Source organism: Vicia villosa, unplaced genomic scaffold (genome assembly GCF_029867415.1).
Source record: "Vicia villosa cultivar HV-30 ecotype Madison, WI unplaced genomic scaffold, Vvil1.0 ctg.000941F_1_1, whole genome shotgun sequence".
In the NCBI taxonomy this organism is placed as follows: Eukaryota; Viridiplantae; Streptophyta; class Magnoliopsida; order Fabales; family Fabaceae; genus Vicia; species Vicia villosa.
This window is the reverse complement of record NW_026705423.1, coordinates 25,981-53,314: the sequence shown is the minus strand read 5'-3', so window position 1 is coordinate 53,314 and position 27,334 is coordinate 25,981. Positions and strand designations below refer to the sequence as shown.

Here is a 27,334-nt window from a genome sequence, read left to right as displayed (position 1 = left end):
TCTGAATATTATAGCTATGGAAGACTGGAACAAAGCTTGTATTTTGAAACTGTTATGGAATTTAAACAACAAGACAGATAGCCTATGGATCTAGTAGATCTATAACTATTATGTGAAAAAGCTAGACATAATGATAATGACTCCTAGATCAAACTGTTCTTGGATTATAAAGGCTATATTAAAATATAGAGATGAAGTCAGGCAACTGCAAGTGTGGAATAAAATAATGACAATAGGAAAATACTCCACCAGAGGGATATACAAGAGTTTGTGGGCAACCCAAAGTGAAGCTCCTTGGTACAACCTGTTCAGAGGTAACTTTGCCCGGCCTCGTGATTTGTTTATTCTTTGGTTGGAATGTCATAAATGCCTTGAAACTAAAGATAGGTTACATTGTTTTGGAATGATAGACAATAGAAACTGTAGCTTTTGTAATGAGCTAGAAACGATACACCACTTGTTCTTCAAATGCTCAGGCACGAAGCATATTTGGACTGATGTCCTGAAATGGATCTAGATTGATCACACACCCCATGGATGGGATGATGAAATGCAATGGCTAATTACCATGTGAAAAAAGAAAGTAAAAAAGGTAGAGATTATCATGGGGGCCATAGCTGAAACTATATATGAAACTTGGTGCTTACGGAATGCTAGATGTTTTGGTAGAAGCATTAACATTCAAGATATTGGACTCAAAATCATGGACAACATTGTCTTTCAGGATTGGAATAAGGCCAAGCTTAGAACTTACATAGGAAATTTGATGATGCCATAGGATTATGTTAATGTCTTTTTTGTATCTTTAGTAATTGGTAAGCTGGATCTTCAGATCGCTCTGTGTGTAATGTTTTTGGTCAATGAATAAAGTATTATTATTCTCCAAAAAAAAAATCAATCATCTTTCACCAATTTTCTTCTTACTCTTCAATTCTTGTTCCCCATTTTTCAATCGGGCTCCAACTATAATCTCAAACTCCTCCGCTCCGATATCGTCTCCGGCCTCACCATTGCAAGCCTCTCCATTCCCCATGTAACGGTTGCATGTCACGGTGTCTGATAACACACCAAACACCAAGATATATGATGTATTAATTTGTTTTTATTATTAACATTGTCGTGTTTGATTTCAGAGTATGAAACCATGTGTCTATTATGGGCCAGTTTGTTTCAACTTTAAAAAAATGAATTTTTTCTTTGTATTTTCGAAAATGGATTTTATAAAACTGTTTCTTAAAATTTTACAATTTTTTATATTCATTTTTATGGATTTTTTTATATTCATTTTTGAAAATGGATTTTATAAAACCGTTTCTTAAAATATTACAAGTTTTTTTACATTCATTTTTTAATGAAATGATTATGATGAAAAAAATTGAATATGATTTCAGATTAAGTTTTGTGCCTCCATTGATATATGCTTTGCTTGGAAGTTCAAGACATGTTGGTGTTGGACGAGTTTCAATTGCATCATTGGTTATGGGATCAATGTTGAGTGCAAGATTGTTAAAATCGTGATTTAAAACTTAAACTCTATAGATTTCACGTTTCTAGGTCAGCATTTCTTGTTAAATCGCAGGTAAAAACCTTTTAATGTGAAATCATATTATGAGACGATTTTAATGATTTAAATCACTCTGAAATATGTGAAACTGTTTAAAATCGTCTGATTTTACTCTTTAATCTAATTTTACCTTTTTTTGTTAAAATTTTAAAAAGCATATTTTATATTTTGCCCCATTAAAACTTCTTTCACGCTTTTTAATTTTATTCATATTCATATATTGGTTATATTAATGAAGAACTTTTACCATCTAGAGATGAATTTAATCAAGTTAAACATGAATATACTAATGAAGATGATGTTATAAAAGAATTGAACATTTGGTTAAGTTGAAGATGAAGATGAAAACACTTATTTTTTTGAACTTGAAAAACATATGAAATTCTTGTTTTTTGGATAATCTTTTGGATGTTACTTTTTATAATTTGGTGGATAATTTATGTAGTTTGATACAAGTTTAAAAATATTATACTTCATTATGACAATATACTATATTTTTGCTTTATAATTAATTTACAATTTTTAATTATTGATGCATTTACAATATTACACACACGTACGTGCGTGTGCCCGCTTGCGTGTATTTTGTGTGTATGTGTGTCGCGTATATACATTTAAATATTATTTTAACATGAGTGTGGGTGCGTGTACATGCGCGCACGCGTGTTTGTCTGTGTGTGTCGTGTATATAAATTTAATATTCTTTTAACATATGATAAATTCTATAATTTTATATTTCGATATTACGTTTCGATTTTACCCAAGTAAAACGAATCAAGGTAAATTTCGATTCTGACAACCTTAGGTGAGTGAAAGTGTTTCAATTGGCAGAATTACTGCAACTTTTGTTGGTCAATTTGGCTTTCACTGCAACTTTTGTTGTTGGTTTATTCCAAGCTTCCCTAGGCATATTAAGGTTCAATTTTGGTCAATTTGAGAATATTTTTATATTATTTTAATGTGTTTTTTTTCCTTAAAAATTGAATGAATGTTTGATTTTGACTAGGGGTGGCAAACGGGCATGCCCGCCCCGTTTAGGCCCGCCCCGCAAAAGCCCGTGAAAAAACGGTGTGGGGCGGACATATTAGAGAGTGCGGGTCTAAAACCTTGCCCCGACCCGCAAAAAAGTGAAGGCGGGCCGGGGAAAGCCCGCGGGTATTGAACCTTTTAGGCCTAAGAATAGTAAAATTGTGTGAAAAAGCTCATGTCGGCAAAAGCCCGCAAAAAAACGGGGCGGGGCGGGGCAGGCACACTAAAGAGAGCGGGCCTAAAATCTCCCCCCGCCCCGCGAAAAAGTGCGGGTAAAACGGGCTTTCTCCGCGGGCCGGGTCCGTTTTGCCACCCCTAATTTTGACTATGTTAAGGTTGGGTTTTGTAATTGTCATTCTATCAAAGCCAACATTGGTTGGTTTCATGGATGGTGCTGCCATCATTGTTTCATTACATCAATTGAAAGGGTTACTTGGAATTGTGCACTTTACTAACAAGATGCAAATTATTCCTGATTTGCTCTCTGTTTACAATCAAAAGAATGAGGTACATACTAAATACTCTTATAATAAGCAAATATTATTATCATTCATTAATTTAAGAGTTAAATATACAAAACACCTTTATAATATAGGCAAAAATTGGCTTTTCCTTTGTAAAATTTTATTTTTTTAACACTTCCTTGAAATATAAAAATACTATGTCTTTTGCTCCATAAATATAAAGTTTACCCCTGTAATATTTTTTTTGGTTTGATTTTCCTCTAGATTTGGTGTTTAATTTGGACGCTTAGAGGGTAATCCAAAAAATATATATTATAGAGAAAAAGTAAAAAAATAATATTATGTGGGGGTAAACCAAATTTCGTCTATATTACAGGGGTGAAAAGTGGTACTAACCCTTAATTTAATGTATCTTGACTCGATATCTACATCAGATTCATAAATTATTTAATAAATTTAAAAGGAAATTTTTTGTTTAGAATAGTGAGAAGACTGTGTGTGTTTAGTTTCCATAAAAAAATATTATTATTTTTAAAGTAAATTAAAAATAATTAATATTTTTATTCTATTTTATCATTAATTTTTAAAGAAATAAAAGTACTCTCTTTTATAAAATGTGGAGATTAAAAATGGAATATTGTTTGTTTCAAAAATGGAATATTATCTGTCCTTGCATGTAGAGCTGTCAAAATGGGCAGAAGCCCATGGGCCGGCCCATTTGGCCCGAAAATTTTTAGGGCCCGGGCCTCATTTATCGAGCCCATTTAGATCCGGGCCTTATTTAGCCCGGCCCTAAAAAGCCCTAAAAAATATGGGCCGGCCCATATGGGCTATGGGTAGCCCACCGGCCCGAAAAAATTAAATATTTTTAATATAATTAAAATTTATCCTTTCCTAATTATAATTATTATAAAAATTTATAACATTTTCTTGTTATAATTATCATAAAATTATAATTGACATGAATATTTATAACTTAAAATTTGTTGGAACAAGTTATTTAATTATTTGTGCTACATTATATAATTTGTGATGTATTTTGGATAGTTTAAATTAAGTTAATGTGTTGTTTTACATTTTAATTATTAACTTATATGGATTATTTATAAATTATAATTTTGGATATAAAATTTAATATATATATAATGTATTCTTGCATGCAATTATATGGTTACTTACAAAAATAAGGAGAAAATTTTAATTTTTAATAGAAATGGGCCCGTTTAGGGCCGAAGCCCATTTAGGGCCCCGGGTAGCCCGCAGCCCAGACAGGGCCGGGCCTGGGTAGTAAAATTAGAGTCAATTTAAAAATGAGTTTTTTGGGCCCGACCCTAAAAAGCCCGAAGCCCATATGGGCCGGGTAGCCCATATTGACAGCTCTACTTGCATGATTTCTAACAAAAGAATGGCTATTTCATTTTCATATCTGCTTTCTTGTGGTACTAATTAAATTATAATAAAGAATCATAAGAGTTTAATATAAAAAATTATAACAGAAAAATGAGGGTATTGGTCCAATAGGCAAAAAGAGGATGTGATATATTCAAGAATTGATCATGCTATATGCAACAAGGAGTGGTTCACTCAATTTCCTAATTGTGATATTCATGTACTTCCCCCTCATATCTCAAATCATGTCCTCTAAGAGTTCATCTCATGGGATCCAACCATATGATAAGACATATAAGGCAATTCAAATTCTTGAATTATGTTGTTGACTGCCTAGAATTCCTGGAGAAAGTGAGGACCAAGTGGAATCAACATGGAGAGGATATACCCATTTACAAAGTCGGGAAAAATATGAGAAACCTACTGTAGGGATGAAGAAAATTCAATCCAATAGTGAGCAGTTGGCAAAAGCTGAAGAGGACTTGACAAGAGATGTGTTTAAAAAAGACAACATAGAGAGAGAGAGAGTCAAATACTGGACAACAGAGATCATTAAAGTAAATGAGATAGAAGAAAAGTCTACTATCTACTATCTACCCAATATTATTAGATTGACCAATCTGACAAAAATGTCCTTTGTTAAAAAAATGTTTACACACAAAAAAAGGATAATTTGGTAACTAACAAAATTACACTACCACTTTTCTATTGTCTAAACAAGTGTTATGCTCCTATTGGTCCTTATTTCCCAATTGGCTTTCATGTTTCAACACCTTTTCTCTCATACAGCCCCTTCACGTCTCCTTTTTTTCTCCCCCAACCCTAACCGCCGCAGCCCCTTCTCTTTTCTATATAGCACCATTACCAGCCAATGCCATATTCGTTCTCTTTATCTCTCTCGTCGACCCAGATTACGGGGTTGTGGTTTTTAAGGCTTGGTACTCTCCTATCTCAAATGGTCAGTATTTCTATTTAATACTTTATATCTCTTTGTATTCTCACCATGAAATTCACTTTTTTCTTGTCAAAGTTCACAGGTTTGGGATGGATAAGGGTTCTCTTAGGGTTTTGAAGGCTTGGTACTCTCCTATCTCAAATGGTCAGTATTTCTATTTAATACTTTCTATTTCTTTTCATTATGTTATTTTGTTTGGCTGAGTCATTTGTGACATTTATATCATCTACTTTTTCCGGTATTGTATACTTTAGAACAAAGTTTCGAAATTGTGAAAGAACTTCCTGCACATTCTTTAGATTTCGGAGGTGATGTTTCGGAATTGATATAGTGACGATATGAAAAAAACAATGTTTCAGTTTTCTCTAGCTATATTGGTTTGACATTTTATAACTGAGTCAAGTCTGCTCTTTACTAGAAGTGCCTTTTGTTTTTTAACTTTCTATTTTGAATGTAATAGATTACCATTGTTCCTTAAGTTTAAAATATTAATATGCTTCAACATTAGTAGGTTGACATTTCTTGATTTCATGTTTGCAGGAATTTTAAGGGTTGGCATACTCAACTGTAGATGATAGAGTAAGAAATTTTGATCACAAAATTTTAATTATTTGAAACCATTCTTAAAGTTTATATGCAATTTATATACTATTTAAGTGTTTGATACATATTACAGTAAGCTTGGAAATAATGCAACATTTCAAGAGATAAATGAGGCTGGTCACTTGGCTCACTTGGAGAGACCAATATTTATAAAAGGAGCCTTAAACAGTCTCTTTTCTCAGTTATTCTTGGTGAAAGAAAATAATGTCAAAGGGGTGTTTTTTTAGTTCTAATTTGATAAGTTATTTGAGTGAGTTTAATTATGTCTTTACTTTTAAGTTATTGTTGTGAAAGTTTCCAAACATTGATATGAATGGTTGTATTAAGTGTATTCAAGTAAACTCTTACATACACTTCTTAATACTGGAATTATATTTAAGCTCTGTTTAAAAGTTAACACTGGTTCAGTTGAATTTTGTTATATAGGCTCTGCTCTAAAAGTACTACACTCTTATGGCATCATTCATAGAGACTAGCAACTTGAGGTAAAACTTAAATGCATGTTTTCATGACATTTAGTTTGTTGTTTGCAACTATCAGATATTTATACCTGAAAATTTTGTTCACATTGGGTGTTATTGTTGTGGAATCAGAACATCTTGCTTTCAAGCCACAACGCAGATGTAATGCTAAAAATAACTGATTTTAGTCTTGAGAGGTAATGCATGACTTTTTCCATCTTGTCTATTATCTTTTCTAATGTTGAATCTAGAGCCATGACATGGACCTATGGCAGGTTACACTTGCTACATAAGCGGACTTGTCAATGAAAGACAAACTTATATATCATTCTTTATGAGTTCATTGTTATGACATTTGTTTGTTTCCATTGAATAGCATTATGACTGTTTATGCTTTTGTTCAGGAAGGAAAACCAAATTGTTAATGGTTTGTCTCAAAGTGAATTGAATTTTAGGAAAACTCACCCTGACAAGATTATTATATTAGTTATAGTTAACAATGTTATATTTAGTAATGTGAATGGATTTTGGTCTAGACAATTTGAATGTATTGTCCATGTGAAGGAAGTATGATTAATCCAAAATGGAAGGAGACAATCAACTTGCTAATTCTATTTTATTTTTTTAATATTATTTTATAATTAATTTTAATATTATAAATAAAGCTTTTTTTAATTTTATAAGAAAATTAATTATGATAAAAAATACAATTTAATTTCTCGACTAACGATAGTTCAATGTCGCTGCAAGTTTGTCAGTCGTATCCGCAGAATCATTATCAAGTTCTAAGCTGAAGAAGTTGAAGCGTTTCTATCCAATACAAAGGAATTATGAACCCGTTTCTTCGAAAATCCCATATCCTTCACATGATTTACACTTGCTACATAAGCGGACTTGTCAATGAAAGACAAACTTATATATCATTCTTTATGAGTTCATTGTTATGAAATTTGTTTGTTTCCATTGAATAGCATTATGACTGTTTATGCTTTTGTTCAGGAAGGAAAACCAAATTGTTAATGGTTTGTCTCAAAGTGAATTGAATTTTAGGAAAACTCACCCTGACAAGATTATTATATTAGTTATAGTTAACAATGTTATATTTAGTAATGTGAATGGATTTTGGTCTAGACAATTTGAATGTATTGTCCATGTGAAGGAAGTATGATTAATCCAAAATGGAAGGAGACAATCAACTTGCTAATTCTATTTTATTTTTTTAATATTATTTTATAATTAATTTTAATATTATAAACAAAGCTTTTTTTAATTTTATAAGAAAATTAATTATGATAAAAAATACAATTTAATTTCTCGACTAACGATAGTTCAATGTCGCTGCAAGTTTGTCAGTCGTATCCGCAGAATCATTATCAAGTTCTAAGCTGAAGAAGTTGAAGCGTTTCTATCCAATACAAAGGAATTATGAACCCGTTTCTTCGAAAATCCCATATCCTTCACATGATTTATATATTGTATTTGAATGTATTGATTTTTTCTTCACATAATCCATCACAACTATGTTTTTACATGATAGAATTTGTTATTTAGGTGGAGGTTTGGCTTGAGTTGAAACTAGCTGAATTAATATTGTGCTGGTTTAGTTTCATGGATGTTTCTGCAATGATTATGTCAGCAGTTCTAAACTAATGCACCACTTTCATTTGTTTTCGGCTGTTATGTGATTTTCCTATGCAGATTCAAGAGTATCAACCTATAAATAAGTGTTCTAAACTATGCATTTTATAATTGTACTTTGTGAAATAGGGGACTCTATGTTTTAATGTTTTAATCACTTTTGTAAGTTTTCTGAAAGTGTCCTTTGTGATCTATCAATAAAGAATAATTGTTCAGTTAAATTATAAATTATGACCCACCAGTTTATATATATATATATATATATATATATATATATATATATATATATATATATATATATATATATATATATATATATATATATATATATATATATATATATATATATATATATATTCAAGATATTGTAATTCATCATCTATGAGTATATATAATGCCCATCTTTTGTATATATGAAAGCTGGCAGAAAAGTATTTAAAGCAGCATGAATGATCACGGATGAACGGCCTTTGTAAATAAACATTTGTAGATTTGGATAGACAAAACAACACATAATATAAAAAGTTTTAAATACCTCAAGTATCCGGAACAGCCTTTCTTCTAGCAACATGGATATACTGTATGCTAGCATCATGTATATACTCAAGTATCCAATAATCCAATTAATTTGCAATTATCAGGATTTAAGTTTCAATGCAATGGGAAAACAAACTTTATACAGTGTTGTAATTAGCAATCTCTAATAGAATTTAATTACCTATTTTAACACTTGGATAATTATTCTATAGACAACTTTATAAATGAAATAATTAGTTATTTGTTGTTAAATTATAATTCCTTGTGTCGAAAAGATTTGATTTTGTGTCGAAGTGTGTAACAGTTTGTTACACATAAATTTGTTTTAGATCTAGATAAATTTGATTTAGATTTAAAATATATTAGATTTGATTTAGTTCCAAAATAGGTATTTTGGGCTTTTGTAGTTTTGGGCTTTGGCTTAGGGAGAAAGCTAACCTAAATCTATAAATAGGGAGTAACCCTCATTATTTGTAATCAAGTCATTAACCTGTATCCACAGAAGTTGCAGTTGCAAGTGAATAACAAAATTTCCACAGATTGTGGGCAGAGAGAAACTCTGCAGAAAATACTTTCTTCTTCTCTTTTAATTTCCGTAAATCCTAATCCTACTTTTGTTCTTATTTTCTTCATTGTCATCTTCAACGATAAGGAATTACTCAAAGGTTTGAGAGTCTAATTCCAACATCTGGTATCTAGAGCTTCGGTTAATCGATTCAAGGCAAGAAGAATGGCGATGGCAATGAATCATCCGAATGGGCATTTTCCAGCAACACTACCAATTCTAAAAGGAGATCACTAAGAGAATTGGTGCAAGCAGATGAAAGTTGTATTCTGTTGTCGATATCTTTGGGATCTTGTAAAAGAAGGGGTAGAACCGCTTGCAGAAGGTGCGGAGGAGGAAGAAAAGACTGCACATAAAGAATTGAAGAAGAAAGATTATAAAGCTCTCTTCATAATCCATCAATGTCTGAGTCCAGATAATTTTGAAAAGGTCAGTGATATAGAATCTTCAAAAGAAGCTTGGGAGATTCTTGAAAAATCTTTTGGAGGTGCAGAAAAGGTGAAAGAGGTGAGGTTACAAACTCATAAGAGAACATATGAATTACTTCAGATGGAAGATAGTGAAAGCATAACTGATTTCTTCACTAGGGTTACGAAACTAGTGAATCAAATCAAGATGTGGAGAAGTATTAACAACAAGAGCCGTTGTCTCAAAGATTTTGAGATCTTTGGCCCCTAAGTTCGACCACATCGTGGTAGCCATAGAAGAGTCGAAGGACTTGTCAAAGTTGACAAAAGAAGAGCTTCAAGGGACGCTTGAATCTCATGAACAAAGAATGGCTGAAAGAGCTGTAGGCAAGTCGAAGAGCGATGTGGCTTTGCAGGCTCAGTCAACAAACAAAAAGAAAGGTAAAGGAAGCTGGACTGGAAATAAAGGTAGAGGTGTCTACAACAATTCAACTGTTCGAAATCAACAAGAAGGAAATTGGTCAAATCAGAGAAAACCCTCACATCAAGGCAACCAAAGAGGTGGTGCTGCATGTAGAGGAAGAGGTGGTGGTCGAAAGCCTGACAAGAGTCACATTCAATGTTTCAACTGTCAGAAGTATGGTCACTATTCGACAGCTTGTCCAAAAAAGAATAAGAATCAAGAAAGTGACGCAAAGTTTGCAAAAGAAGAAGAAGAAGAAGAAGAGATGTTGTTGATGGTCACAACAGAAGATGAAGTTGGAACACTGCAGAACAGAGAATCAGATTGCAAGTCAAAGTGTTCAAGAGACTAAGAGCTATGATGAACATAGATATCTTAGACACAATGAATTAGGTGGTGTGTTAAATTATAATTCCTTGTGTCGAAAAGATTTGATTTTGTGTCGAAGTGTGTAACAGTTTGTTACACAAATAGTGTGTAACAGTTTGTTACACATAAATTTGTTTTAGATCTAGATGGATTTGATTTAGATTTAAAATATATTAGATTTGATTTAGTTCCAAAATAGGTATTTTGGGCTTTGGCTTAGGGAGAAAGCTAACCTAAATCTATAAATAGGGAGTAACCCTCATTATTTGTAATCAAGTCATTAACCTGTATTCACAGAAGTTGCAGTTGCAAGTGAATAACAGAATTTCCACATATTGTGGGCAGAGAGAAACTCTGCAGAAAATACTTTCTTCTTCTCTTTTAATTTCCGTAAACCCTAATCCTACTTTTGTTCTTATTTTCTTCATTGTCATCTTCAACGATAAGGAATTACTCAAAGGTTTGAGAGTCTAATTCCAACATTTGTAACTATCAAAGAATAGGATAATAAAATGTTCAATCTCACGGGTCACTATCAGCATAATATGTGATTTATTTCAATGAACAATTTTTCCTTACTTGAGAAGCAAATTTTTTATTTTCAAATATCAATTTTTTTTATTCATCTCATGTATCTATTTTCTTCTTCTTTTTGTTTAATTATTTAATACAATTTAATTTATATGATCATTTTTCATTTTATAATTAAATAATTTATTTTAAATTTATATGTATATTTAAATATATTTTATAGTGTCTCAAATAAATATTTGTAAATTTTACCCGCTCTTGTGAATTTATCATTGAAGCTCATTATTTTAACGGGTCATTATCACTACAATACCTTTTATTTATTTATTTTAACCAACCAAATATTTTTAAATATTTATAGTTATTAGTGATATTTGTAAATATTAATAATGACTAGGTATATTGGATTTATCATGTTAATGATTTGCTACATATTTATTATTAAATATTTGCTGTTATTAGACATTTTATAATAATTATAATTATATATTTATAACAATCAAATCTTATCAAAATGATCTAAAATAATAATGGACTTACCCGTGCGGACGCACAGGTCTTCTACAAGTTATTAATAAATAAAGTAAAGGTTAAATGGCTCAAGTTAGGAGATGGAAACAATGCATTCTTCCATGCTATTGTAAGGGGAAAAAAGTGTATGAATACACAAACTTGAAGACAATAGTGGAAATGCCATTATGGGAGATAATAATATTGAAAACGAAGTCCTGACGTTTTACAGAGAGTTGGTAGGTACATTAGCCCAACAGAGAATGTGGTGTGTAAGGATGTTAAAGCAGTTGTGCATGAATTTTTTGATCATGAGAGACTATATACAGTAGTAAATTGTGCCATAGTTATTCTTATACCCATAAAATCCAATGCAAAGACCATGAAGGAAATGAGGCATATTGTTTGCGGTACTACAATATACAAAATTATCTTAGAATTTTTAACCACTAGACTGAGTAGAGTCATCAACACAATAGTGGATGAGAGCCAATCAACCTTAATACCAGGAAAAGTAATACAAGACAATATTATTATTGCCCATGACCTACTAAGAGGATACACTAGGAAGCATATCTCACCTAGGTGTACTATTAAAACTAGCGGGAAACCCGTGCCTACGCACGGGTTCAGGTCTTTGATACGCATTGTTGGGTAAGAAACAAATTGTCTTTTAAATAATTCTAAAGTGAAAAAATCTAAGAAATGGTTGAAGTTGGAAAGAAGTTATTATATGTTAAAAAAGTAGATGAAGAATAAAAAAAGGGTATTTTATATTTACACATTATTTGATATATTCCTATAATTATAATAATTAGAATTTGAAAGAATTGAAGTTTTCAAGAAAATATTTGGTATTTTAAGTAGGATCATAACATAAAAACATTTGTTAATAATGGCATCCTTTTGTTAAGGAATACCGTTTCTTGTCCAAATGAGTGCAAAAGCTTCAACATGACAGCTTCATCCCTGTATATAGAAACAACTGTCCCGTTATCCCAATCAGGTTGCCATTTGACCTTAAATCCCAACTTCAGCCCAACTAAACGATCCAGTGCTACAGGATATTCCAATGGGTTTGTTACACCAGCCTATACGAAATAGCAAAGTATTAGCATACTTGCAACATACTTGCAAAATACATAAAAAATAACGATTGAAAAAACTCATAAAATCCCACCTCAAGAAGGGTGTTACGCATCTGAGCTGCTGTAACTTCCAGTAGTTCTGTGCACTCCCGGTCCCATAGAACAAATGTAGCTCGACATCCATTGTTGATAACATCAATGAGAATTCTATACCTATGCAAGTGTAATGAATGTTTAATAAATAACATCATGATGAAGTAGGAGCAAGTAAATAATCTGTTATATGAATAAATAGATGCAACCTTAAAATCTCAGTTTCCGTAGCATGTCCGGCACCACAAACATAAGGCGGTTGATCTCCTTTGGCAAACTTTGGACAAGCATGGCATGCGAGGTAATACCAACCCCCTTGTGCAGCTTTTAGTTGTTTGATTTTACCAACGGTGACACATTGTGTGGTCTAGTACATGAACATATTGACAGATGGGAAAGAATGCATATAATGAGATTGGCTAGTTAGAAAAATTAAAATCATGAGTGCCATAAAAAAATGAAAGTGTATCAGTGGGATAGCACGCACAGTATTTAGCTTTATTATATCACACAGTGGGAGAACGACAGCCTTATGCATAAACTTGTCGTACGGGGTCATCTGTGAACTTCCAGATGTCTGAGACAGTTGAGACATGGATGTATCTCCCAATCCAAGTTTTGGGATACTACCAGAAAAGAAGAATACATGATTAAGAAATAGAAAACATGGTATAGATTTGCAGTTGGCATGAAAAGAGAAATAAGTTATATGCTATAGTGACAAACCTGTTAAAGAATTCCTTAATTTCAGGAAGGTCATCATTGATGTGCAACATAGTTACATTAAATGTGTTTGAAACACACACAGGATATTTTCCTACGAATAATGAAACATGTAATGTAAGATAAATTGGTTAAATGAAGGGTCACGATATGGACAATGGATAGCTAAACATGGCGATCAAGAAAAAGAAAAGACAAGAGACCTTCCTCTTTTACTTTAGCGAATTGCAAAACAATAACAGTTGGTGAAGAAAGATCTTTTCTTTGTTTTTGGAATTCATGAAACTGCATAGCGTATCCTTCCCACAATGTACAATTAAGGATGTTATTGCTACACATATAAAGAACATAATGTCAAATTACAGAATTGCAAAGATGGTATGAAAAACATATATTGCATACTTACCATAAATCCTTCAAGACCAAATTTATCTGTTGCTTCTTGTTTCCAGCTTGAATCTGGGTGTAGCCAATTTCCGAGACCATTCCTATGACATCTGAGGAAATCATGAAATACCATATATAATATTTATATTTGAATGCTTAAAAATGGATTAGTAAAAGGAGGAAAAATAATGCAGACCTATTAAAACATCCTTCTTCCATTTCCCAGTTAGAATTTCAGCAAAAGGTGTGAAGTTCAGGGGTTTAGGAGGTATGTCATGCTTGTTTATGTCAGTTACAGAAGTGCCACCAGTGAAAGTCAACAGGAATTTGTGTTCGGTAGGTTTGAACAACATATCATTCAAGGATACCTGGAAGTTAGATATTGTATATGTGCTATTGACCATCAACACCGAATCAAAAGCTTGTTTATACATAGTAGGAACTCTACATTGAATATCACATCCCTGAAATGCAAAAAATGAAGTCTTTCAAAATCAAACATAAACCATAGTTTCAAAATCAAACATAAACCATAAACCATTGCAAACAGAGGATTCATGACAGGTTTGAAAATGGTTCCAATACAGAATGTTTACTTCCAAATATGGTATATTGTTTGAAAACTATTAGTTAAACCCAGTTATATAAAACTATTAGTTATACCAGAAAGAAAAAACATGACACATAAACCTAAAAACCATTTTCTATGTTAAGAAATTAAACTTCTAAAATAAAGCATTTTTATACCATCATGTTCATTCACCATGAACCCGAAATACCCTAAAATCCATGAAAGCATTAACCATATTTTATAAACCACAAACAAAACAACATGTTAAATGAAATAACTACCGGAACATAAATCTTCATAAAGAAAACCATGAACTATGTTTATCGCTGCAAGTTTTAAAAGAACCGTTTCTAAACCATCTTCTTCAAAAACCATGAACTTGTAAAAAAAAACCCACAACACAGAGTCACAACTGTAAAATGAATCAACGAACCAATAAAATAGATGGGTCACAACAGCAACATAAATAAAACTTACCTCTTTATCGCATAGTATCATCTCAAAATGTTCCTTGTTCTTCGAAACAACGGTCCATTTGTGATGGATTCGAACAGCAATTTTCCACAGCTCCTTTGAGTCGTTAATGTGTTTCAGTTCCTCAAATGGTCTCGCCATTTCTTTTGTTTCGAAAATCGTTCAAGGAAGCAAAGAGGAGAGAAGAAGCAGTAGAAGTTCTTGAAGGCAGAGACACTATGCTCTAAAACAATGAAGATGTGATATAAAAAAAAATAGGGTCCAAATGTGTTTCGTCGTACAGACCCGTGGTTCAGGAAGTGACATTAGCAGGTGAAAGAAAAGTGGCACAGTTCCATAAGATAGTGAAATTAGGTTTCAATTTTTCAAAATGCATAGAAAGCTCTGGTACACGCACGGGGAAGTGGGAAGACCAAAATTTTGGTTTTCAAAGTATGTGTACTTTGGAAAAGTGATTTATTGTCTCATTTCAACTACCAGCTAAACAAACATGTGAAAAAGAGAACAACTCTATGTAACTAAAATTAAATTGAAACCAAAAGTACACATTGGTTAGAAAAAGTAAATTTTGGACACAATTTACCCCCAAACCAGTGAGGTGGAGGATAAAGAAGAAAGGTTAATTTCATCTTTTCCAGAGCCATAAATTTTCTTATATTATAGATGGACTTGCAGAAAGCTTATGACAATGTGGAATGGGGGGCATTATAGGAGATTTTGAGAGAAATAAATTTCCCTCATAAATTCATTACTTGGATTATGATTTGTGTAACGTTAGTTTCCCAGAAAGCTTATGACAATGTGGAATGGGGGCCATTATAGGAGATTTTAAGAGAAATGAATTTCCCTCATAAATTCATTACTTGGATTATGATTTGTGTAACATCAGTTTCCTAAAGATATTCAATCAATGGCAACCAAAGTGACTTCTTACAGGCCAAGAGAGGCCTCAGACTTGGTGATACACTATCACTTTTGTTATTTGTGTTGGTAATGGAGTATATGCATAGGTGTCTGAAGAAACTGCAAAAGCAACCTAATTTTAACTATCACCTAAAATGCGAAAAGCTTGGAATCATAAACATTTATTTTGCTGACGATTTGCTTTTATTTAGCAGGGGAGACAGTGAATCAATAAAACTGATGATGATAGAATTATATAAGTTCACAGCTGATACCTGCCTATGTGCTAACCCTACTAAGTGCAAGATGGTTTTTGGAGGAATACATGATAATGTGCGGATGAAGATGATACAAATAACAATATATAAAGTTGGCACACTCCCATTCAAATACTTGAGAGTCCCTTAATGTCCATCAATGCAGAACCTTGATTGATAAAATTGTGAAGAAGGTGAAACACAGGACAACCGAGATTTTGAGCTACACAGGCAGATAACAACTCATTAGAAGTGTGTTATTTGCAGTCATAGCATACTGGAAACATGTATTCCCCAAATGCATTCTAAAAAGCATTGAAACAATTTGTTGTAATTTCCTGTGGAGTAACACCGCTGAAACGAAGAAAATATCGCCAGTTGCTTAAGATACCATTTGTAATCCAAAATCTGCAGGTGGGTTGAAGATTACATTGTTGGTGGAATGGAACCAAACAACCATTGACAAACTACTATGGAATCTTCAAGCCAAAGATGATAAACTTTGGGTGAGTGGATGAATACATATTACATCAAAGAGCATAATGCTATGACTTAGAGACCTTAAACAACTGCATCATGGCTGCTAAAAAAGTGATGAAATCCAGGGATACAATGATGCAAACTGGATGAAAACTGAATACCGGGCTAATGTGATTCAAATAGGTAAATACAAAACAGCTGAGATGTACAAATGTCTACGAGGAGAAAAACAACATAAGAGATGGAAGTGTATGGCACAAGCAGTTTTTACTTTGTGGATGGCACTGATGGACAGATTGAGCACTAAAGATAGAATGGTCAAATTTGGGATCACACATGATGGCAAGTGTGTTTTCTGCTCACAAAATGAAACACATGATCATCTTTTATTTGAGTGCAAGGGCACTAAAGATATATGGGCAGAATAATGAAGTGGATTGGATATCACTGGAACCCTGGAGATTGAAAAAATGAAAAACTTTGGCTGACCAATCAAACTATGGGCATAGGGTGTAGAAGAAATATATTGAAGATAACAACGGTTGAAACTGTCTTTGAAAGCTAGAATTTACGCAACACTATCATATTCAAGCATACTGAAGTTAGACAAGATTTGATAGATCACATCAAGAGGAACATCGTTCATAGATGTAGTATCAAGAGGAAATTGAGCAAACATATTGATAGTAATTACCTAAGAGTTATTGACTAGATGTAATATTGATTTAGTGGAGGCCTGGATCATTGGCGATCGGCGTGTAATCAGTGATTTTTTGGAAAGCAATAAAGTATATAGTGTTCCAAAAAAAAATAAATAAACATAAAATATGAGCAAATCATATTATTTCTCCATGGAAAAGAGTGTTATTTGTGCATTAATGAATTATGAATATATATATATATATATATATATATATATATATATATATATATATATATATATCTTTTAATGAATTCTAAACAACATTTTATACCTTGAATTTTGTTTCATCATTATAGCTATATAATAGAGATGATGTTTCAATAAAATAAAAAGAAATCATCAAAGTGTTACGTTAAGGGAAATTTACAAGACAATTTTTCAATAGGCCTCATGAATCTCTTAGCCACCACACAAATTTTCAATTTTGTCCCCTGCTTCCGTAGATGCACTTCCGGAAGCACATTTTTTTGAAAAAAATGTGTTTCGTTCCGTAGATGCATCTACGGAAGCGTTAAAAAGATAATATTGTATAGCTAAAATCAACTTATTTCATTTCAGCAATCCTTCCGTAGATGCATCTACGGAATATGTTGAAAACGGAATATTCTGTAGATGTACCTACAAAACAGTCTGCTATTTGTTTCAAATCATGTTCATTCAACTCCAACACTCAATTTTTATTACAACAGTCTGCTATTAAAGTAATTCATTTTAAAGGCAATAGTAAATGGTAGACAAAAAAATACATCGTATAAATAATGTCAGTCATAATGTCGAATACATCATCAAAGTAACATACATAAATGAAATAGAAATACAGAGATAAAAAACCACATGCATCACTACTGTGTGTGTCGAACATCATCTTGCGCCTCTCCTCTACCTCTGCCCCTGCCTCCGCCTCTACATCCACCATGTACTCTGCTGGCTCTGCCTCTAGCGTTAAGTGCCCCACCAGTCCTGGCACGATGTCTATGGTACATAAATGCCTCACCTTAACATCTATCACACGCCTCTGCTCAGACCCCTCAGGATATAAACCATCTGCAATTGGTACCAGGCCCGTGTCAGCTATCTGACGACACCGAGGAAGAAGATCCTGAGTGTGATCCAACTCAGCCTGATGAGCCCACATAATCTCCTCGTGGACTGGTCTGGGCGGATCTCCAGGTGCAACGGGAAGCATGTACGGGTGTGACACTATGTAGTACCAGGTGATGTACCCCTCAATGCAGCTCCAGTTGCTCTCCGCTCTTGTCGCCCGAGCCTCCTCATGAACCATGTGACGCTCCTAGTCTGCAAAGACCTCATCTAACTGCCGACGGGTTATGGCGATAGAAGCGGAGACAGTAGGGTCGCGAGGTATCGTATGTGCGTAGCCAAACAAACGCATGACACGCTCCGAAAGATAACCTACAACAATGGTCCAGCTAGAGGCCAAACATCCAGAATATAATGTTATTTCATCAAACAGAACCGTCTCACAGTGCTCAGCATAACAGTCATAACATATGTTCTCGGTAGCTATGCGATCAAGTGCGCGCCTGTAAGGATTCGGCACCTGGTTCCCTCTGAGGGGGCTGAATACACTGACACGTGACATGAGCTCAGTGAAGGTAGGCACCTCTCCCCAGCCAATAATGTTTAGGAAGTGTTGTAGTATCCAAGCCTGGAAAAAACACGGTTATTTTAATGTACTATCACAAATATATAATAAGTAGAAGGGTATAAGATTGTTACCATCAAAAGGATACAGCTGTCTGCCACCGTCATTGCCTTTCACAGGCATCCCTATCAGAGTCTATAGTAGTTGTACGTCAGTACAAATGCTCCCTAGTTATACTCATGGATACGTGTTGTATCTGATAAGTACGTCAAGTAGACAAAGTCTGTGTACGACGAGCTCGTGTCTACAAGAGCTGAGTGCCTATCAAATATAGGAAGTAATATCTCAGTGCCCGGTCTCTATGTATATCCGCCTCTACCTCGTCACCAATAACCTCCTCTATCGCAACAAGCTCCTCATCATAGTTCCACTGCAAGAAGCCAAACCTGACGTGGGTCCCGCGTGTCCTCTCCACCTCCTGCAGTGCGTCATCAGGATCAACCTCAGCTCAGCAATCAGCATCTCCATCGCCTCCTCCTTCGTCAGACTACCGTGACCTAAGAGGGTACCCCTGATAGGTAGATGCAGGAGGCATACAACATCATCAAGAGCGATGGTAATCTCACCGTGAGGAAGATGAAATGAGGATGTCTCTGGATGCCATCTCTCTGCAAATGCCATCATTAGCTCATTAAGTATCGTCCCGTAGCCCACCTGACAGAGGTCCCTCAGGCCAGATGCTGCTAGTACATCCTAGAACCACGGCTGGTCAGGCTGCGCGAGAGCGGAAATCTTCCGGCCGTGGTTGTAGAACCTCTAGGGATCCCTCTCTTGAAATTTTAAAAAAACACGGTTATTAATAAGCAAATTCAGAAACTGAAGAAAAAAAGTAATAAGTAATAACAAAAGAAAATTTACTGCTCCCTCCCAGATACGCATGGCTGCATGATCTGCATACCCTGTCAACAAGGATGCGTCTATAGGGCCCCCGGGTACCAGATAGGATCCAACACCGGATCATCCTCATGCAGCTCAAGGGGTGGCACAGTAGATCCTGCATCGGCCGTCACTGGCACAAGCATAGGAGTAAAAGTAGAAGTACTGCCACGACAACGTCTGTAGGGGGTGGCATTTGTGAGGAACCCTCAGCATCATCCCGAGGCCTCTGTGGTGTAATAGTAGCTGAGGAAGGCCCTTCAAGTGGAACGAACGTAGAAAGCCCATTAATTGGGACAGATGGAGAAGGCATGGTTGGAAGGGGTGTAATAGGTGCATTTGCTACAACGACAGCTCTATCAGTGACCTAAGATAGTACACACACCCGTTCACGCCGCACGGATACGTGTTGTGCAGTCCTCCTATGTATATCCCTATCCGGGCCATGGGCCATAATGTATGCATTTTGATACAAATAACATCGAGTTAGATACTATATATTTATAAATAAACAAGAAAGGGAAAAAACACTCTTTCGTAGATGCATCTACCGAAGTACCTTAGTTTCAAAAAACTATGGTGCTTCCGTCGATGCATCTATGGAATGCACTAACTTTTATCTCTTCTGTAGATGCATCTACGGAAGGTTCTGAAACTCAGAAACTCAACAATGGAGTAAGGCCATTGTTCAATCACTCAAAAGCTTAATTTTTGTGGCTTGATTATCCGTTTTACACATCAAATAACACTTACATTGTCTCTAAACTATATTTCTATAACTATCCAATTATTTCTACACCTAAATATTGAATTCTAACTCGATTATACAAATACTCTAAAATAACTTAAAAAGTCGAAAACTTACCGATTAAATAGAGTTTTGAACTTGATGGAATGTGTTTATAGTTGATGTTGACAATGTCGGCCGAACTCGGAAGAAAGAAATGAACTATTGGGAAAGTTTAATTTTCGGGGTTGAGAGAGTAAGAGTTGAAGAATATGAAAAGTGAAGAATGAGGGAGGGGAAGGGTCTGGCGCCAATTTAAAATCATAAAATCACAACACCATAAAAAATTACATGCTAGTAACAAAAAAAAAATCCTTATAATTACCATCGAATTTCAAAATCTTAGATTTGATGGTAATCACTTCAATGTTTTTAATCAAACTAATATTATTGCCTTCGTTTCAAAATGAGTGTTGTTTAAGGTTTTTGCACACAGATTAAGGAATGTAATAATAGGATTATAAAACATTGCAATTTTTACTACATTAAACTTATTAATATATTGGAATTTGAAATTCTGGTAAGACAGAACTCAGATGTCATATATGGATGTCATGACATTTGATCTGACATTATAAAAACAGACAAGGTAGGAATACAAATAACAGTGCAGAAAATAAATAACACACAGAATTGTTCACCCAGTTCGGTTCAACCAACCTACTCTGGGGACTATCAAGCCAGGGATGAAGTCCACTATTAGTAGTATCAATTCAAAGCTAAACTCCCCCGTTTACAACTTCTCACTTAATCATTACCCAATGACCCTTCTACCTAGGTTCTCCCTAGATATGAGAAACCACTCACTCCCAATCATTACAATGATGTCTAGTAGTTGACAACTCAGTCACTGTATCAACATCCCTTCACCAACATTCTAAGCACACAAATAAATACAACTTGAAGTTGCTTCAAAGCTTCCTCCAAGAACAGAACTGCACTCATTGCTTCACAGCTTCTGGGTGAGTAAAATAAACCTCTTGCCTACAGGCTTTGAGGCACAAATTAGTGACCATCCCACAAACCGGGTGGTTCACTTACACGGCTAACCCTAAAGACTACATCTTTCTAAACTGGCTAGCTTCTCAAAACATAATAAGATCAATACTCAGATTTACCTAAAGGCTTCATCCATGAACAATACTTCTCTTACTTAAAAGCTTCGAGAAGAACAATAACTTAACAAACTATTAAGTAACAATATGTCAACCTCATGATCACAAACAATACACGGGTGACTTACAATCTGCACAAGATACTCTCAAAACTGCAATCCTAATTTTAATACAAAACCTACAAATTCAAAAAATCTACATCTCCCTAGGTCTTGGTCTCTTTTTATAGGCTTTAGCTGTCCATGGGCTTTTTAACTCTCTGCACAATATCTTGTAAATCCATAAGCTCATTATTGTAGAAAATAACTCCTTAAATCTTGGAAATAATATCAAGTTTCCTAAAATATCTCAACAACCAAATTTAGAAGCTTAATATATCATTGGGAACCAAATCAAAAAAAACTGTTGCTAAAAGAGCTCCACGATAATTTAGAAGCTTAATATATCGTTGGGAACCAAATCAAAACAAACTGTTGCTAAAAGAACTCCATGATATTCTCCAAGGCAGCTTGCTAAAAACATTCCAAGATACTCTCCTTAAAGTTAGGACTTCAATCATTAGCTCCTAGAATATCTCCACAATTTGAAACTAATTTCCACAATTCAAGGTGCTAAAAGCATAGCCAATTACTTGGTCTCTTACTGATATACAATCAACACATAATTGTTAATTTCCCAAAATATAGCCTGGGATAAATAAGGAAACATAACATAACTTGTACCAGAAAAACATAACAGTCCATGCTGTCAGATACCGATGTCATGACATCCAGCATGACATCCAACGGAAAACTAGTATTAGCAACTCAAACATATTCTGCACAGCACATCAAAGTATGTCATGACATCAGTCAAGACATCCATAAGACACACAATGTTTTACCATAAAATGCAGCCAACTTGAAAACATCTACAGAATTAGTGTACAAAATAAAAATTAAAGGACACAATTGAAAAAATACCAATAATTTCTACATTAAAAAGTGAGAATGACATTTATTTTGAAACAATTTTTTTTCTCTAAAACGACATTCATTTTGAAATGGAGGGAGTAATGTTTTTGCCAACAATTGAAAGAGGTAGATGTACATTCATACATTTCTGAGTAATCGAGGGGTTTAGCGTACGCTGTCTGAGTGATTACTCACAAACATTTTTCATAAATACGAATTAAAATTGGGTGAATATACATTCATTCGTTTGAGTAATCAAAGGCTTAGCGCATGCTCTGTTGGCTAGATTATTCTCTTCCACGCTTAATATAAACTCAAACACACTCAATTTGTCTTTTACGCTCCCGTATGTCAAATCCACCTTTTTGCCCCCTGTAACACGGTGGGAGAACTGACTTTTTATTTCGCAAGCAAAATGTTGCGGTGAGCAAGAGTCGCCACCGACTTTTATTTTGTCCAATTTCAGGAAAGGTAAAAAGAACAGAAAAAGACCTTTAGAAGAAATGGGCTCGGGGGGTAAGTTACGAAAAGGGAAGGTGTAAGCACCCTTTTCATCCACAGTTCTCTGTGGGCTCTTAGTTTGCTTAGCTCATGTTTTTTTATTATTTGTTTGAAAAAGAGATTTTTGAAGAGAAAAGGACTTTAGCTTAAAAGCGTAGCCTTTGTTTTTGACAGAGGTGTGAAAAAGAATTTATATTTGAGCAAGCAATCTAAGAGTACTACCCTAATAGTTGGTCTTTTCTATGCTTTTTAAAGTTCCTAGGACTATCCATACTATATATAAGTAGGTAATCCTTGTTTATATTAGACGTGTTCGGGACAATCGAAGGGTCATCGAAGGTCGTTGAGGGCAACAGGTAGAGATACCTTTAGCAAATTTGAAGGGATGGTCGTCACTTTTTCGTAGGCAACAGGTAGAGATACCTTTAGCAAATTTGAAGGGATGGTCGTCACTTTTTCGTAGGCAACAATCGAGGGTCATCGAGGGACTTAGTGACGATTTTGTATCGAGGGACCTTTGCTAATGGGTACCTCTACATTTCGATGGACATGACCTTATAATCGAAGGCAACCAAGAGAGGCGTACCCTAGAGGTGAGTGAGTGCAATTGATTTAGATTCGAATATTTTATCTGAGATTTAGGTGACCTAAGATTGCTTGATTAGTCTTGCCATACAATCCTATTAGTCATACATCTAAGCAGTGTATATACAATTTATAAGGGTGCGGAAAGTAAAAGTGCGAAAAATAAATCTACGCTATTACAGGGCTTCGGGGAGGGGGATTTACAGGTAATGAAATGTGGGGATAAAAATTATTACAAACCCAAAAATAACAATTAAAATAAAAGATAATATGCGCGAAAAACTTATAAATGTCTACAAAATAGGAGTCTTCGAAGATGGTGGTACCTTGTATAAACAAGAAAGTGTTAGTCACAAAGTATAGAATAATGCATGAAAATGGCAAAGTGTGAACAAAAATTATTTAAGAGAAAACCAAAAACATATTAAATTCTAAAACGAAATAAGCATCAATTAACAAAACTAATTAATCTAAACTTTAAAATATTTTTTTTAATATAAAATCTAATTACAAAAATATTTATGTCATGAGTTAAAAATTTACAATAAACAAAATAAAAACTATAAATGGGTTTTAGAAAAAATGAAGATGGGGTGAAAATAAGGAAAGGGCGCTGGACCCATGCAGGCCCAAATACTAACTAAAATCAGCCAAGGGAGGGGTATCTTCGCAGGATGGGTGTGTATCAAGCAGTTGGATCAGGCTTCACATACAAAATCCCAGCCCAATGACTAATTAAAGCCCTAAATCCAAAAACAATGGAACATCCGCCCCCTGTTCTATTCAATTGGTCCCTGTTACTTTCTCAGATTTCAATTTCTCTATCTTTCTCAACCGATGCCACTCTCCATATCTCACTCTCTGCTCTTATGCTTTTACCTTCATTTCTTAAATCAAACCATAACAAACCAACAATTTAAGTGCAAGAGAATAACCACCAAAAAATGAAGAACAACAAATTCCTAATCAAAGCATCACGGACAGCAAGCAAACACCACAAACAAGGAATTACATCTGCTGAAATTGGAAGAAAAACAAATGGAGAAATCGAAGATACCGCAATTGAAAGATCCAATCGGTTCAGCTGTGTTGTTGCTTCTGATTCGGATTGAAATGATGATGTTGAAGAATGCTGCGTCGGTGGCTGTGTTCTCTTCTCCGCGTTGATACATGTGATGGTGACGCTGATCTCCTACTGTTTGTTGTTGTTTCAGTGTTTGCGTGAAAGCTGCACAGAAACTTTGCTGAGAGGTGTTCGCTTGTTGTTCGAACGAGATTTGAGTCGGAGCGGCAATGCGTTGTTGTTGTTGACGTGATTCATTCAGAGAATGGTGGATCGGACGGCCGAAGGTGGGCTGAAGAATTGTGCGTGAATCGTTGCTGAACGCGATGGGAATAATTCGTCATTTGGACTCTGAATCGACCTCTGTTATCTTCTTCTTTATCTGTAAACAAAAACTAACAAACGTGATGAATGTTATACATGGCTTATAAGTGGTGTACTGTTGTGAGGATTATTTATGAGGGCAAAACTAGTTGATAGAGTCTTTATTTACAAGTTTGTGTGTTGTAGTAAAATCAAGGTGAATGTCGAATGAAGGGTTAATTGTATGCGAGGTGAAGGTGAATGTCGAATGAAGGCTGGAGAGTAGTGTATATTTGAAAAGTTATGAATGTGAGTGGAATTGGTTTACGGTAAAAAACCAGATGTATGAGATTGAGAGTTTTTCGTGAATGAAATTGTTAGCGCCGTATTAGGATTGTTAGTTTAAAGTTTGAAGTTTGGTTTGAGGTGATAAAAGGATAGTGATTGGTTTATGTCTGTGTTAGTGATATTGAATTAGAGATTACAAAATACTGTGAAGAAATAGTGCGTGAACTCTAGTAATAACAATGACGCACTAGTATATTAACCAGTCAGCACAATAAAACACAATACTTTACATGTGAATAACAAAAGAATCATTATGTACCATAATAATAATAAAATTAATCACCTATAGATATAAGAGATAGGTTTATTCAAACTGGGACAATTTCTAAATGTTAAATTGTATGAAATTATAAAAATGTTCATTCAATCATTTGAGAAACAAACAACTTATAATTATGAAGGGGGTCTCATATGAAAATTATTGGCCAAAAAAAGTTTCGAAAAGAAAAGTTCTAAAAAAATGTTTGAAAACAAATATGAGAAAAAGGTTAGTCATTGTTGATAAGGGTTAGAAAATGGTTGATTCTTGTTGGATAGAAAGTTGGGTGATTGTTAGTGAAAAGAGAGGGTGGAGAGTGCCCTATTTATAGAATGAGAATTAGGTTAAGTCAATCCTAAAAAGGAAATGATCCAACCTAAAGGAAACTTTCATCCTTACCAATTGAGCTATATTATTTATTTGAAATAAAAAGCCAATGGAAAATATATGAAGCATAGGCAAACATCTTCTATCTATTAAAATATAACAATTTAAGGGTAAATGGTTATATTTTAAAATAGACTTTAAATCGAATATTTATAAAAATAGGATATCAATGTAAATGAACTCTAAATTTTTATCAAACCCAATTTTTTAAATTGTTTCGAATTTTTGAAAAGTGTGGGCAAATTTTGGGGTATGACACCCCCGTGCGATGAAATATTTTTTATAAATTAAAATCAACTAACCCACAAACATTTTCTAATCAACTATGATGCTTTGAATTAAAATCAACTAACCCACAAACATTTTCTAATCAGCTACGTAGATACAGAGTTTCAAAACACTGGCGAGCTCGATAATAAAGAAATCACAGTTTCGAAACACCGGCGAGCCCAATAATAAAGAAATCTTTTTTCCTTTTCTTTTGTAAATAAATAAAATAAATGAACAATGCAAACATTTTCTTAAGCAAACAACTTAACCCTAGCTTCTCTTTGAGTACAACGAACGTGAGGGTGTCTAATACATTCCCCTTGCATAACCGATTCCCGAATTTTAAACTGGTTGCGATGACTCTGTTTTGTCCTCTTTAAGAATTTTATCGATGTTTACCTTCAAATAAAAACTTCGGTGGCGACTCTGTTATATGTAGAGTGTGCGATGCATTTAGGTATTTTTCACAGCACGACAACTGACGACTCTGCTGAAGAAATTACCTGTAGAGAGTCAAACCTATCCTTTAATTTTAGAGTTGTTTGTTTTTTGTTTATTTATTTATTTTTGTTTTATTTATTTCTATTTTTTGTTTATATATATATATATATATATATATATATATATATATATATATATATATATATATATATATATATATATATATATATATATATATATATATATATATATATATATATATATTTGAATGAGAAAAAGCTCTATACCATGAACTCGAGAAAAATATAAGTTAGTGGAATGTTGCGTCGTATGCGTGTATGGGATGCACATTTCGTTAAGTGATATATGAGACTCCGTCTATTTAGAAATATTTTGTATTAAATATTTTTTTAAATAATTAATTTTTAAATATTTTTAAATATATAAAGAATTTATTGGAATTCGAATCTAGAGACATTCACATAATGACTATGCTGCTTAACCATCAGGTCAATTTGATCTTGTAAAATATTTAATCTCATTTAAATTAAAAAATACATAATAAAAATATGTTTCAATGTTTTAAAGCGTGTTTAAATATTTTTAGAACATATTT

General features: G+C 33.9%; 1 protein-coding gene across 1 annotated transcript; it reads right to left on the bottom strand.

Moving 5' to 3' along the window:
- Window positions 1-13,554: 13,554 nt before the first annotated feature.
- On the bottom strand, window positions 13,555-14,962 carry LOC131632447 (uncharacterized). The gene is made up of 4 exons (XM_058903192.1): window positions 14,825-14,962; window positions 13,973-14,240; window positions 13,796-13,886; window positions 13,555-13,720 (listed from the first exon to the last, which is right to left on the bottom strand). The coding sequence occupies exons 1-4, from the start codon at window positions 14,960-14,962 to the stop codon at window positions 13,555-13,557; spliced, it is 663 nt and encodes a 220-aa protein (XP_058759175.1).
- Window positions 14,963-27,334: the final 12,372 nt, after the last annotated feature.